This window comes from Brachypodium distachyon, chromosome 2 (assembly GCF_000005505.3).
Source record: "Brachypodium distachyon strain Bd21 chromosome 2, Brachypodium_distachyon_v3.0, whole genome shotgun sequence".
NCBI lineage: Eukaryota > Viridiplantae > Streptophyta > Magnoliopsida > Poales > Poaceae > Brachypodium > Brachypodium distachyon.
In genome coordinates, this window is record NC_016132.3 from 46,448,629 (window position 1) to 46,462,671 (window position 14,043).

Here is a 14,043-nt window from a genome sequence, read left to right on the forward strand (position 1 = left end):
CAGTTGAGATTAAAATCAGGGAGAGCACAGCAGCCAGCACATGGCTTGGGACTTCCGAGGTTCTTCTCCTCGCACCTCTCAGAGGCATCGGGATTGACGCGCATCCACTGCCACCATTCCTGTCAAATGTCAACTGAGCTGATCCATAATTTGTTGCTTAATTACCGGCGCGCCAGAAAGATGTTTGGAGGCAGGCTACTCGTCGTGCAGACGCGCCGCCATCATCTAAAGGCACACGCTGTAATACTGATTAGGTGGGGACAGGATAAATGCTGAATGCATTGCAGCTCGTCCCCTTGTTCTGGAGCCGAAGAAATTTGGTTACCCGAAGGCCCTAGTCCCAAATTAGCTGAACAACGAGTCACAGAATTTTCCGAAACAAGCGCGACGTGTGGTCGTGTGCACATGAGATGCACCGATATGGAATAGGCCCCCAAAAATTAGCCCAAATGATTACATTCTGGATATGTGTGGCACTACTCAGTTCGACAGAGATAGCATAAAAGTACAGTTGCTTTTGGTTTTGGACTTTGCGGAAAGGAAGGGACATGCAAGTGCGGCGCGAAGAAAGGGATCACACGAGTTTGCCCGCTCTGATCGGGCTCTGGACAGGAAAGAAGACGCCGACAAGTCGCCGGTGACAATAAAGCTGGTCTGGTAGTAGTAGATCGGCAGTACGATCTAGACACACCAAAAACAATCTGTACTGAAAGTATAGATGTTCAGACCTGAGAAGTTCAGATCTAGAGTTTTTTTTCAGATCTAGAGTTATCTCGACAGCCGAGACCAAGTCCACTGCGGGCTCAAAAAGTAAAAGTAGAAACACAGAGTTCTACAGTTGAACAACCCACACACGCACGCAAGCCAGGCCCCAGGAGCAAGTCAATTCATCCTATCGCATTCCCCGAACCCGAATTAGCGCGTATGATCTCCAACTTCCTAGCAAGCATGACCCCGCGAACCCGAGCTTCGCGATCAAGAATTGTCCCCGCGCCGGGGAAGGAAGGAAGGAAGGGAACGATCCCTCAGTCAAGCCTTTGTTTTCTCGAACCCGTCACACTCGCAGAGTCTCAGAAAGCTGCTTTGATGCGTGCCCAAGGCGTGAGCTGCAAAGACGGATTCATTTCGGGGGTTAAGATCCGGTGATGTTGACTGCCGACGCCAGCTACATTTATACAGATGGCGAAGCCGATTCTCGCAAAAAAGAAGAAGAAGATGGAGAAGCCGATAACTAGACACCGTTCCGTTTGTTATTGCTACTTGTCAGCAAAAACTACAGTCCGGAAGGCGGCCGTCTCCATCCATCGTCCAGCGGGGGTAATCATCACAGGTATCTTCGTCGTAAAAAGCACACGAGGCATTCCACGACGTTCAGAAGTTCAGCTAGTTCTTTTTTTAAAAACAGACTGTCTGGCTTTATATTCATAGAAGAAAGTACTCCCTCCGTCTTGAAATAAGTGACGTGGGTACAAATTCATCTTTCGCATCTTGACGTTTCTCCATGTAACCGGTAACGAGCTGAACTAATTTTATAGGTTTGAAAAGTCGCTTGAGTCGTCCACCTAAAAAAAATGAGAATCTAAGATCGCTGAACGCACCATAGCCGGGGCGTGTCTCTTACAAAGCGAGTTGTGAAACTGTTTCTCCGTTGATGAACTGACAAAAAAAATATCAAAAGAAGAATCGCGAGAACCACTGACTTCATGGAGTAGGACGCGACGTCTACACCAAGACAAGGACGGAGACAGGACATGAATCTTCTAGACGACGTCATCTCCAAAAGATGCCACCGCGAAAAACACACAAACCTAATCAGAAAAATGCAAAGCTGATGCCAGACGTTGATCCATGGTTCTCCCAGTCTCTTAACGCCGAATCGGCAGTCAGAGACTAGAAGAACCGGTGGAGATCGAAATTTCCTTCAACAACGACGTCTAGGTCTTTTCTTGGCGGCTAGGGTTTCTTCTAGAACTTCAGCAAGTTGTGCCGTGGTGGTGTTACCTGGGCTGGGCTGGGCAGTATCACTATTCTCCAGGCAATAGCGCTATTGTGAATTGTGGCGCTTCGCGGGCCGCCAAAATCGTGGACGGCTAGAACTCGTCATTTCGGACAGTGTATCATAAAGCGACGACCCTGTCCCGGGCCGCTTCTCCCATCCAAGCAAAGCCCATCATCCCATCAATGGCTCGCAAAGCGAAAGACGCGGAGCCGACCCGGCGGTCGAAGGACAGAAAATTTCATCCCTCCCACGCGCCGACCCAAGCGGCCGCCGCCGCCGCCGCCACGGCACCAGCCGTCGTCATGGGGGCCGCCGAAGCTAGCACCGAGGCCTGCATCTACGAGACCCTCCCGGGGCTATCCCTCGACTTCTTTTCGGAGGAGAACCTTGACGCAGCCGAGCCCCAGTCGTCCCCCTACACCGCCGCCGCCGCCGCGGAGGAGGACGGCGCCGCGACCTATGCAGTCTTCCGCAACGAGATTACGGCTGCCGGGGAACCCCTCGTTGATATCCCCGCCGCCGATTTCTTCTCCCTAGACGTCTCGGCGGCCGTCAAGGCCGAGTCTGCTTCCCCGTCGCCTGCGGCCGCGCTGCTTGCCGCGGCGGGGACACCGTCGAGCTCCCTTGCCCCGGCGGAGAAGCCGGCTCAGGGGTCGGAACGCGCGTGGTTCCGAGGAGGGAGGCGGTTCCGGAGCCCCATGCTGCAGCTACACAAGGGTCAGGACTTTTGCCTTCGTTACTTGATTGATGAGGCAAAATAGAGATTTTGACAATCTCAGATATAGCGAATTCAAAATTTTACTTTTGCAATTTGTAATCATAGTTTTGCCCTGTGTGGCCGGGAGTATATTCATCGAATTTCCTCCTGACAACAAGTGATTGGAGAGTGGTAGTTTTGAAAAGTACACAGTTGGGGGGATATTTTGTACTCCCTCCGATCCTAAATTCTTATCGTAGTTTTGGTTCAAATTTGACTAAAATCATGACAAGAATTTAGGATCGGAGGGAGTATTTTGCAAGTGGTTCGAACTGCGTTACCCCAGTTGAGAATTTGTTACAGTACCAAGGAGACCATACTGTTCGAGTATCAGAAGCTTGGAATGTCCACTTGGTGCCTTCAGAAAAATAGGAAGTTACAGTTTGTACAGTGGACTAGTAAAGTATTGCTGCATTTTCTGCATGGTTGAAAAATGCACATTTTATCACTTACATTAATGTCCGAAGTACAAATTCTCACCAAAACTAATCTTATAGTGGTGTGCATGAATTGGTTATGCAGAAAGTGATAAGAAAATATTCTAGCAAACAATGAAGCTATGTTACACATTTTATTTAGGCTCCTGAATCACATTTCTTTTGGTCTTTGAGAGCTTATAGTAGTGTAGCTTGGGTTCTTTAGAAACTTACATGGTTTCGAGCTGGTGACTTTGTCTGATGCACTATTGAAGTTTTGCCTATTTGTTTCAGAGATTCTTGACTTTTGTGATTTTATCTCACCTTCTGCTGAAGAGCAATCTTCACGGACAGCTGCTGTGCAAGCTGTCTCAGATGTTGTCAAACATATATGGCCTCATTGCAAGGCATCGTAACTCTCTCTCTCTCTCTCTCTCTCTCTGCCTTCTATATTTTTTCTTGATGATAGCTGCTGGGCATTGTGTTAATTCTTGATTTTGCGTGGCAGGTGGAAGTATTTGGATCTTTCAGAACTGGGCTCTATCTACCAACAAGTGATATCGACGTAAGAATATTTTGTTTACTCTTTTTTTTTTAATTTCAGCACTTGCTCTGTATGAGCTCCTGGAATATAATGCTTACTTTGTAGACAATATTATTATTCTCTATCCTCGGATTTTTTTTTTGTTCTTATTTTCTTACGGATGCCATCACTTAACTTGATTTTCCTGCAAGTTGTATGATCTCTTGGAGGCACATAATGTTTTACATGGGTGGACAATATTATTCTCTTCTATCTCACTATGGGATTAGGCTGAATATTCATTTCTCATCTTCTTATTGCTGCCCTGTTGTTTTGTTACTAGATTAAAAATGCTAGAATCTGATCATAAGACAGACATACTCCCTCCGATCCATATTACTTGTCTCAAATGTGCCCAAATATGGATGTATCTAAAAAAAACCGTCTAGATACATGTAATATTTCGACAAGTAATATGGATCGGAGGGAGTATATAGTAACAAGAAAGGAGATAAAAAAAGATAAACACAATATAGCAATATTGATCTCTATTGTCTAGGACAAAAGTGAAAATACACTTCCTATTATCTACACTGGCTAATGGGATATCTCGTGCCGTTTTATGATAAACAAAATTACCGGGATATGTCAGCTTTTTGCAAACGATCTGCATTCACCAATCACCACCTTTTTACCTGGAAACACATGTAACACATACTTTCTTTTGGGAATGTCTTCTTCTGTCTGTAAAAGTTCCGATATGGTATCTTGTGCTGTTTTATGATAATAAAGTAAATTACTGGAATACAATTTATTATCTTTTTGTCTGAAAACACATAGAAAAAATACTTTCTTTTAGGAATGTCTTCTTATTTGTTGAAAGTTCATATTTCTTTTTTTCTTCTGCTTCAGGTTGTGATATTTGAGTCCAGGGTTAAGACTCCTCAAGTTGGGCTATATGCTCTTGCTAAAGCACTATCTCAAAAAGGGGTTGCCAAAAAGATACAGGTTCCAGTTGTCACCTTCTCTGTATCTTGCACGCAAGATGTATTCTCTGGAAACCTTGTTTTCTTTCACTAAAGAACTACCCATACTCATAATGAAGGTTTCAAATTCTGTTGCCGGACTGTTCCCACTTCTCAGCAGTGAACGGAATTCAAGATTTTGAATTTTGGTTTCCCAAATTTAAACTTCAAAATTCAAACTCAGTCTTCTATTTTTTTCTGCTGGCACATGGAATTTTAGCATCGGTGGTATTTGTGTTACCATGGAGGGTCTGATGTGTTGAAAACTTTGCAGTTTGGGACGTTCTGCGTCCGGCTTTCAGCTACAGAATTGAGACTTGCAGCATTCATGCTATTATGCATCAACCCAATCAAAAAGAGACCATTGCAGTGGTTCATTTATTAAATTACATATGAAATTTCACATGTGATAAGTTGTTTCCTGGAAACCAGGTTTATGGCCACACATGAAGTAACATGGAAGCAAATATTGAATTCCTTAATTTGTTAAACTCATCATTAACCAGTACGGAACTAGGGTAGAGATTGTGTGCTTGAGATCCGGAAGAACTGAAACTCGTTAACATGCTTTTGAACGTCGTTCGGAGAATTTGACTCAATATTTTTGAAGTCATGTTGAAATTCTAGCTTTCTTTTACTAAACTTTTCCTTGGCCGGGATCCTTGGTAACTTGCCAGGATCTGAATCCTTTTTGTAACAGGAGCTAATAAAGCAAGAAAACATGTGCAATTGTATTTTTATGGTAATGAAAAAAACAAAATCATTATCCAGTTGAATAAGAATGTTGGATGATATATTACCTTGGAAGAATGCCAAATGTTGTTGCATGGGCTTTGGAAGCTGTCACCACTCTGTTCTGCAGTTGCCAGTTGGTTATGTGTCATCAAGTTGGTTACGTTGCAAATTTTCTTTCTCGGCAGGTAATAGCAAAGGCTCGCGTGCCAATTGTGAAGTTTGTGGAAAGAGTTAGTGGAATACCTTTCGACATCAGGTTAATTTTTATCTTTTTTGCATGTAGCTATAGCCGAGCTAACCCCCTCTCTATCATTTCATGTAATGATCTTTTTTCCTTTTCCAGCTTTGATATTGATGGTGGACCGCAAGCAGCGGACTTTATCAAGGTACCTGTTCCAACAAAGAACAAGTTGCTAGTTGACACTGGGCACTTCGAGGGGGGGCTCATCTATCTTGCAGACTCTTAAGACAAATTGTCTTTTCCATTTTGTACCATAGGATGCTATCAGGAAGATGCCTGCTTTGAGACCTTTGTGTATGATTCTGAAGGTTTTCCTTCATCAAAGAGAGTTGAATGAGGTACAAAACTAATTTTGTAATTTCTTCATTCCATAATCACAAAATGATTACTTGGAATTGTTGGGCTGACAGAGTTCTAATAACGACCGTTTCACTCCTTTCGGTAGGTCTATACTGGTGGGGTTGGGTCTTATGCTCTTCTCACAATGCTGATCACACATTTACAGGTGAACTGAGTTCTATTTTATCTATGAGTCTTCTGTTTGGTTGGAGGCTGCACTTTGGCACAACTTTGCTAAAGTTAGGCTAGTGTTTGGTTCACTGCTAGAACTGTGGCTTGCCACATTTTCTTAGCCTCGTGGCGCATATGCCATGTAATCATTATTTTAGCTAAGGTTGCTACACTTGTGGCTCCATTTTTCTTGGCCACAAACAAGTCATGTTAGCCAAAAAAGTTTGGCATGCTTTATTTTTTTTGTCCTGTTCTATATTCAATTGTTTCCATCAAAACAATGATTAAAGATATGACCAGCAGAACTTGGGTTGTTTAGCTTCAAATACAAACACCCCTGCTTTTTAAAAAAAAAATTGACCCTCAAAGTACAATAATCGGGCTTTAAGTTGGCTAAGAGGTGTTTAAGAGAATGGGTATTTTTTTAGTAAGGGTGGAAGTTTATTAGTCTGCATGCACTTTTTCATCAAAAGACACTTCATTTCTAGTTATCTCAATTGGACCATGTCTCATTGTGTGATTTCTCACTGATATGAAGACTGCAAGTTATTTACCAACCTGAGTATAATAAATTAGCATTGTATTTATCATCCTAAAGATCTATCCTTTTTGCTAGTTGATCTGGGGAGTGAAAGATATGCTGGGCTACCGACAATCCAAGGAGCACAATCTGGGTATCCTTTTGGTAAGCAATATTTTCTTAATGTTTTATAGTAATGAGATGAGATGTTTTACGTTGAAGGGATTTACAATTTTGCTACTAGTGCTAGTTCATATTTGCATTCTGCATTTCTGCCATTAACTTTTGCGGCTGTTCACAAATGATACTCTCCCGTTAGTGAGTATTTTACTTTTGCCATTTCTTTCCTTTTCTGTCTGGTCAGCATCCTTTTACACCTTTGACCAGTCTTACGGTCTCATGTGTCATTCTTCTCATGCAAAAATGACTTGGCTCCTTCCTTGAGTGTTGAACGACTGAACGTTTGGAGCTTGGTCATTGGTCAACATGGAGGCCAATTTTTTATTATTTAATGATGTTTACAATTTGTCGATAGCAAATTGTGCATCTATTATTGATGCATATATTTGTCTTTTGTGTAGTCTACAAATGAAAAACTTTCTTAACTAAATTTTATCGGTGCGTATTACACATCCATATGTATATATAGATCATATTTCATAATTTTTTGAATCTTCTGAATAGGTTTTTTAGTTTTAAAAAAATCGAGCTCCATGAAGCCTGCTCTCTCGGTTGTTTCTCTCTCTCATCTCCCACCAGATGTGGCGCCGCCTCCTCCCCAACTTCTCTCTTCCCCTGGCCACTCCATCTGTCATCTCTCTTCCCGTGTTCGCTCACCCTTGAGCATGAGAGAGAGAGAGAGAGAGGGAATCACAAATGCGTAAATAGATCCAGCAAAAAGTATCGGATTGTACCAGTGACATAAGTGTAAAATTTGCTCTGTTTAAATGCTTTCATATTTATTTATGTAGAGTTGCAGTTAAAATAGTCATTGACTCTTGATGTGCCCCAGGGTATCTACCAGTGCACACATGTGAAATGTTTGTTTTATTCTCTTTGCTACTTTTGGAGTAACATACATCACCTTCGATATGACGGAGAAACATACAATAACTTTGTTATGATGGAGAACCTGAACCCGGTCCTTCATACAAGCTTGTGTTTTCTCCATTTCAGGTTAAGTTTTTCGACTTTTATGGACGCAAGTTGAACAATTGGGATGTCGGAATATCTTGCAACTCTGCAAGAACCTTTTTCTTGAAGAGTGACAAAGAGTAAGGCAATTGGTTTACAGTTGAGCTTATACCGCATGAATCTACTGTAACTGTCATCACTTAAAGTTGTTGTTGGAGTATTTCCTTTTGAAGTTTTAATGTTACTTACTTTTGCTTTTGGTTATTGCTGTGGAGCTAGTAACATACTATATGTTTTGCCTCTTAGGTTGTAGTATTAAAATCAGTTTGGTTGACTGGTCGTAGAGTGGTAGATAGGGTGCTTGTTGACAACTGAAATTGCATTATACATTTGAAGAACTTATCCTGTAATAGGGTGAAAATGTTTTGGTTACTATAGTTTTAACTGTATTGCTCCCACCTCAGAACCATCTGCCATATTAAGTCCTGCTGTTCACTGATCCTATTTTTAATCTGTTCTTTAAGCTTTGTGAATCTTGACCGGCCACATCTTATAGCCATTCAAGATCCCATGGTAAGATCTTTGTCCTTGTTCATTCTGGTTGAACATGAACACTTGCAGTAGCAGTGTACTTACCTATTGAATATATTTTCATGGACTAGGTACCAGACAACGATATTGGGAAGAATTCCTTCAACTACTTCAAGGTAGCTTTCTAAAATTTCTATTCCTCTTTATGAACCTTTGTCTATGACAAGCTCTGAATGTGATACTGGAATAAGTCGATGCTAACTGTTTCATACTGTTGTATGGTCTTATGAATCACAAATTAGCAATTGATGAAGATTACCTTATCTTAATTAGGTGATTATTTTGCTGGTTCTTTGGCAATTTGCCGGGGTTGGATCCTTTCTTCCCTTGGTGTTATTCTGGGCTTTTCAGCCAAGTTCGGCGGTGGCTGTCTGATATCATCAGTTACTCCCCATAATGGTTATTCAATCTCTGTTTGTAACTGGGAAAAATCTGAGCTTGCCTTTGCGAATCGGCACCTTCGATAGTTTGATAAATATGCTACGGAGTAGTTAGTTGATTTGGGAAAGCTTTTTTTAATCATCACTGGATAGGATATACAACACTCTACAGCCACCCTCTTGTGTTAGAATAACAATTTGGTACCTTTGCCCCTTTTCTTGCCAAATGGTCCAGTTCTCCAGGCTGTTCAGTTAATAAGCAGTCTTCTATAAGTTTGGGACAATTATAACTAGGCTTTGATGTGTCAAGTGCATTGGCATTTGAGCTGTGATGCAACCTTTTTTTTTTCTTGATAGCAGCTGTGATGCAACTTAATGGAGTCTTTGACATATATTGATAGGAAAAACTCCTCACGGTAACTATTTGATGAAGAAACTTTGTGTGGTGCAGGTCAAATCGGCATTTTCGAAGGCTTACTCTGTGTTAACTGATGCAAAGTTGATTACAAGCTTGGGACCAAACAGGAGCATTCTGGGTGCCATTGTCAGACCAGATTCGGTGCTCCTTGACCGTAAAGGCTGGAACACCGATGGTGCCTTAGCTGACATGTTAACAGAACCCTGGGAGCCATTGACCCAGCAGTTTGACAGCGAGAATGATGCAATGTATAATTGGCATGTGTTAGATGAGGATGAACCACTGCCCAGAAATACTCAACCTGCCTCTGAGGACACTAGTTCATCACCATTGCAGAAACGCAAGTCCAAGTCGAATAAGAAATCACGAAAGAAGGCGAAGGGTGGTGATGCCTCAAGCAGCGATAATGTTGAAAATGGATTCAGAAATGAAAGAGAGCACAATCAGGGGAAAGGGTCGACGCAAAGTGAAAGATCACGCCATAGTGCAGGAAGCAGCAAACGGAGAAAAGGGCCAAGAGAGTATGACAGATTTACAAATACACTCCCACAGTACACACATATTAGTAGGTGGTGAGTCTCGTGCTGTTAAAATAGCAACTATGGTACGTTTCTGGAGATCCCACAAAACTACGAAGGGCTTCGCGTGACCCAATTAGTGGCATGCTGGTGAACAACTGCAGCGATCGGATGACCAACTGTATTTGTTGTTTGTTTTATTTGTCTATCTGGTCTTTCTGTAATGATGATCAAACCAAAAGATTCAGTTGTATTATTTGAATTCCATCAGGCTTACCAATAGAATGCAAGCAAGATCATTTGTTTTAAGGTATTTTAGATGTGTGGCAAGGCTTCAGAATTTTCTGTTGCATCTATTCCTGAAATCCTGATATGTGGATCCATGTTAAAATTGTGTGCGAGCTGCCATAGCAAACTGATCAGTTGCCTCAGTCAAGAGTGCCACGAGCGTACTTAAAACGTCTATATTTTTGTTTTGAAGATAACATGGTCATTTTTTTAACTTAAATATTTACTTTCATCTCTGTAATCTGGTTTCTAGATGGATTGAGTGAAACAACGATCTTGCTTTTCCCAGTTTGGCTAGACAACTCTGTTGTCTCCAACGACCGTACATGGTGTAACAATCTTTGTGTAGTCCCTGTAAAAAAAAACAGTCTTTGTGTAGTACTTGCTCCGTTCCTAAATAGTTGTCGTGAAACAATAGCTGTTAAGTAAGTAGTAACTGTTTGTTTTATGGGAGCGCCTGTGTCTCAGGCGATTGAGAAACAACTGTAAGTAGTAACTGTTTGTTTTATGAGAGCGCCTGTGTCTCAGGCGACTGAGAAACAACTGTGTCTCAGGCGATGGGTCTTTGAACTGATTCCATCGGTATCTCTCAAGCTCCCAGACCTCTGTTTCCCTCACGTGAGTCTATATTTTCTTTTCCTTTTTATTGGGCTGACTGCTTGCCTTTGCATAATATTGATGAGTTGGGTCACATATGGGCCTGAATTAGCCATAAATAAAATCCTACGGAAGATTGTTTGAAACTTACAGATTGAAATGACTTGTATTGCACATGAATTCGCTAAAAAAATGTATTGCACGTGAATTGAATGTGAAAGTACTCAAAAATATTTTATAGAAGACATGTTCACGGCTCATGACAGCCCTGAATTATCTTTGTGTTGTTGAGTACCATGCCTGGTTGCCGACGAAAGCAAAACAAATAAATCCATTCCTTGCATACCCAATTCTCATTCTATTTGTTTCCCAATTCCCATGTCTTTGTGTTTCACTTGATCTGAAAAAACTGATTTGTGGACAGTCTATGACACGTACATAGCAAACATTTGTTCTAAAAAAATGAAACACTTGTTCTGAAAATAAATAAAAGGCAAACACCTGCCATTTTTTCCCAACAATCTGATTGGGGGCAATCAATTAGTTAATTTCTGTGATTTTTTTTATCAAAAGACATTGTGCGGACTACTCCCAAATTAGAAAACAGTGGTGCACTACCTCAATCAACAACACACGCCCAAGACCAACCACGCCTTCCCATTAAAAACACTGCTTGTTGGTCTATGATTTTCGGTCCGGTTTTTCTCATAAATTGGGTCAGTTTAGGTTAAGTTGTCTGAGATATAAGGAAAATACTTAAATCTTACTCATGTGCAACTCATACACAAAACTCAATTGCACATCACGAGTTCTAATGTGTAACTCATCTCCTAAAACAACTAAATTGCACATCAAGAGAGATCATGCGCAACTAAAAACCCTCAGTTGCACATTTCGAACTAAATTGCTCAGCATGAGAGATCATGCGCCACTAAAAAATCAATTGCACATCACTAGTCTTATTGTGCAACTCATCTCCTAAAACAACTAAATTGTACATCATGAGAGATTATGCGCAACTAAATTTAAAAAAACTCAGTTGCACATCACGAGTCTTAATGTGCAACTCATCCGCTAAAACAACTAAATTCCACAACGTGAGAGATCAACTGAACTAAATTTTTTTAAAAAACTCAGTTGCACATCACGAGTCTTAATGTGCAATTCATCTCCTAAAACAACTAAATTGCACATCAGGAGAGATGATGTGCAACTTACAAGAAAAAAAACAGTTGCACATCAAGTGCCTTAATGTGCAACTCACTCTAAAAAAAACTAATGAAGCCAAACGACCATCCGTATCGATGCAAACTGAATTAACCTTGCCACCTCTGGCACATCCGGCTCTCTAGCATAAATGGACATGTCGCCTCTGTTTGGTTCCCTAAGGGTGTTTGCGATTGATTCTGGGAATTTTGAAAAAGACAAAAATTAAACCAGACATCGTATTAATGGATATTTTAATTGGAAAAACTAAACATGCTAGTAGGACATCATTTATACAAGACAAAAAAATAGAAGCTAACTACTGATTTGAAAAATGCATGGCAACATAGCAAAAAATACAGAAAGCCACAAAAAAAAAGGGGGAACAACATAAGAACAAAAAAAAAAGGCATACCCGGTAATCCTTCATATTGGTCTGAGATACTCGATGCACAAAGAATGTTGCTGCTCCAATACCATAGTACGCAATATGGCGGCATAGGCTAACCTTTTCCTCATCCCACAAAGATACCCCATTTGTGTAGATAACATTTCCCAACTTGTAATCAATATCGCGATTGAAAACGTCAAAAGAGATTGCCAAAAAAATACAGATATGGCGGTTACGCAAGAAGAAAAATTAGAAAAAATAGAAATTACAACTGGAGTTGTCAATATGCATCTTATGCTGAGCATTCATTTGAGTCCATTGAACTACGGAAGTGTGCTCATCATTGTTGGGGAAGGTGAACATCAAGGTGTCGCCAATTCTAGACCGTAGTCAACAACAAACTTTAGCCACTTTGATCCATATATATAACACAGTAGTAGTGTCCCCGCACCTCAACTTTGACCACGTATAGATACAGTTCACAAGTTTGGAGAGTTACCGTGTTGGAGCTGAACTTGTTGAACTGCTCGCGGACATAGCAAGGGATAGTTTGCATGAAAACCCACAACTTAATAAAAATGAATAAATGGAAAGGCAAAACTGATAGGGGAAAATAAGATAAACACATACCACATGATCTACGAATAACTTGATGGAATTGATGCAAAAAAAACGCTTGTCCTTTCCTTTTATCTTACATGGCCCGCTTAGCTTCCCACACACTTGGCAAGGTCCCTTGTAAGAAATAATAAAATGGTACAATCAATGCAGCTGTTATACCTTGGAAGATAGACAAACAATGGGCTGCATTTTTTTTTGGAAATAGAGTACATCCATGACAAACAAGAAGCAGAAATAAGAGATCAGAAACTGCATGGCAAGAGAGTGCGTGTACCAATGAAGGCGAGGAGACGCGGCAGGCATATACATAATGGAATGACAAAAAATTGGTCGTATTGAGTTCTGGCTCAATACATCTCGGCTGCATCCATATCTAGATTGAGTTGTGCGACTATACGTAGGTACACGATCGAATAGCTAGACACATAAATTTCAAAAAATCATTATCAGAATTTCCTTTGGTATAGTGAAAATGTCGAGAACTCTGAAGATAGTCTTGCCAACGAAACTTAATTACATGCAGATCCTAAAAGTAAGCCACAATGGAATTATAGGATGACAAAAATAATAATAAGCCATGCGTGTAAAATAAAGTTGGAATTGAAAAAAGAGCTAATATTATACTAATACGACATACAAAAGAAATCGAAATACACATATCACTCATACACATGTATACCAAGAAGTGCTAAGTACTAGTAGAAACAAACTTGCCAAGAAGGCATTAGCCTGGCTCTGCCCATGCTGCAAGGGGGATTTTGCACCATAAAATTGCAAAATTGGCTTTGATGGTGACTTACGCCTTCATTAACACAAAAGGATTGTGCCTGTTTTAATAGTGCAAAATAAAGTTTGTGGACAGTGAACTAGAGCAAATATGCAAGGCATTCACCCAAAAAAAAATCAATAAAAACACTGACCCCCTCGAGTGACATATCCAGAATGCAAAAATTCCATCAAACCCATGCATCTAACCGCACACAAAAAATAAAAAACTTCCCTCCGCCGGACACCCATCCCATCGCGCGTACACACCTAGCCAAAAACAAACCCTAGATGCACATACATCTCCTCCGGCCGCTCCCAACATATTCTCTCAAGAAGAAGAGGCAAGAAATTTACCTGGATGTGGAATTTATCAACGGCGAGGACGGCGTCCAACTCCCAGCGGCT

At 41.0% G+C, this 14,043-nt stretch overlaps 1 protein-coding gene and 1 long non-coding RNA gene across 2 annotated transcripts; one reads left to right on the top strand and one right to left on the bottom strand.

Moving 5' to 3' along the window:
• The first annotated feature begins 2,165 nt into the window (after positions 1-2,165).
• LOC100828283 (non-canonical poly(A) RNA polymerase PAPD5) lies at positions 2,166-10,085 on the top strand. Its single transcript, XM_003566936.4, has 13 exons — positions 2,166-2,716; positions 3,467-3,579; positions 3,681-3,737; positions 4,608-4,703; positions 5,641-5,711; positions 5,799-5,841; positions 5,954-6,034; positions 6,142-6,201; positions 6,823-6,891; positions 7,903-8,000; positions 8,385-8,433; positions 8,523-8,567; positions 9,283-10,085. Exons 1-13 carry the CDS (start codon positions 2,182-2,184, stop codon positions 9,823-9,825), a joined length of 1,860 nt encoding a protein of 619 aa, XP_003566984.1. The 5' UTR covers positions 2,166-2,181; the 3' UTR covers positions 9,826-10,085.
• A 1,467-nt stretch (positions 10,086-11,552) lies between these two features.
• Positions 11,553-13,986, bottom strand: LOC100828588. The gene is made up of 4 exons (XR_002963183.1): positions 13,145-13,986; positions 12,880-12,984; positions 12,274-12,772; positions 11,553-12,058 (listed from the first exon to the last, which is right to left on the bottom strand). It is a non-coding gene; the product is annotated as an uncharacterized LOC100828588 (long non-coding RNA).
• Between the last annotated feature and the right edge of the window lie 57 nt (positions 13,987-14,043).

Excerpts from the sequence above, each read along its gene's own strand:
- LOC100828283 (XM_003566936.4), top strand. The coding sequence starts at position 2,182 with ATGGCTCGCAAAGCGAAAGACGCGGAGCCGACCCGGCGGTCGAAGGAC. Across the intron at positions 2,717-3,466 it reads CATGCTGCAGCTACACAAGG|AGATTCTTGACTTTTGTGAT; the intron begins GTCAGGACTTTT and ends TATTTGTTTCAG. Across the intron at positions 8,434-8,522 it reads TAGCCATTCAAGATCCCATG|GTACCAGACAACGATATTGG; the intron begins GTAAGATCTTTG and ends TTCATGGACTAG.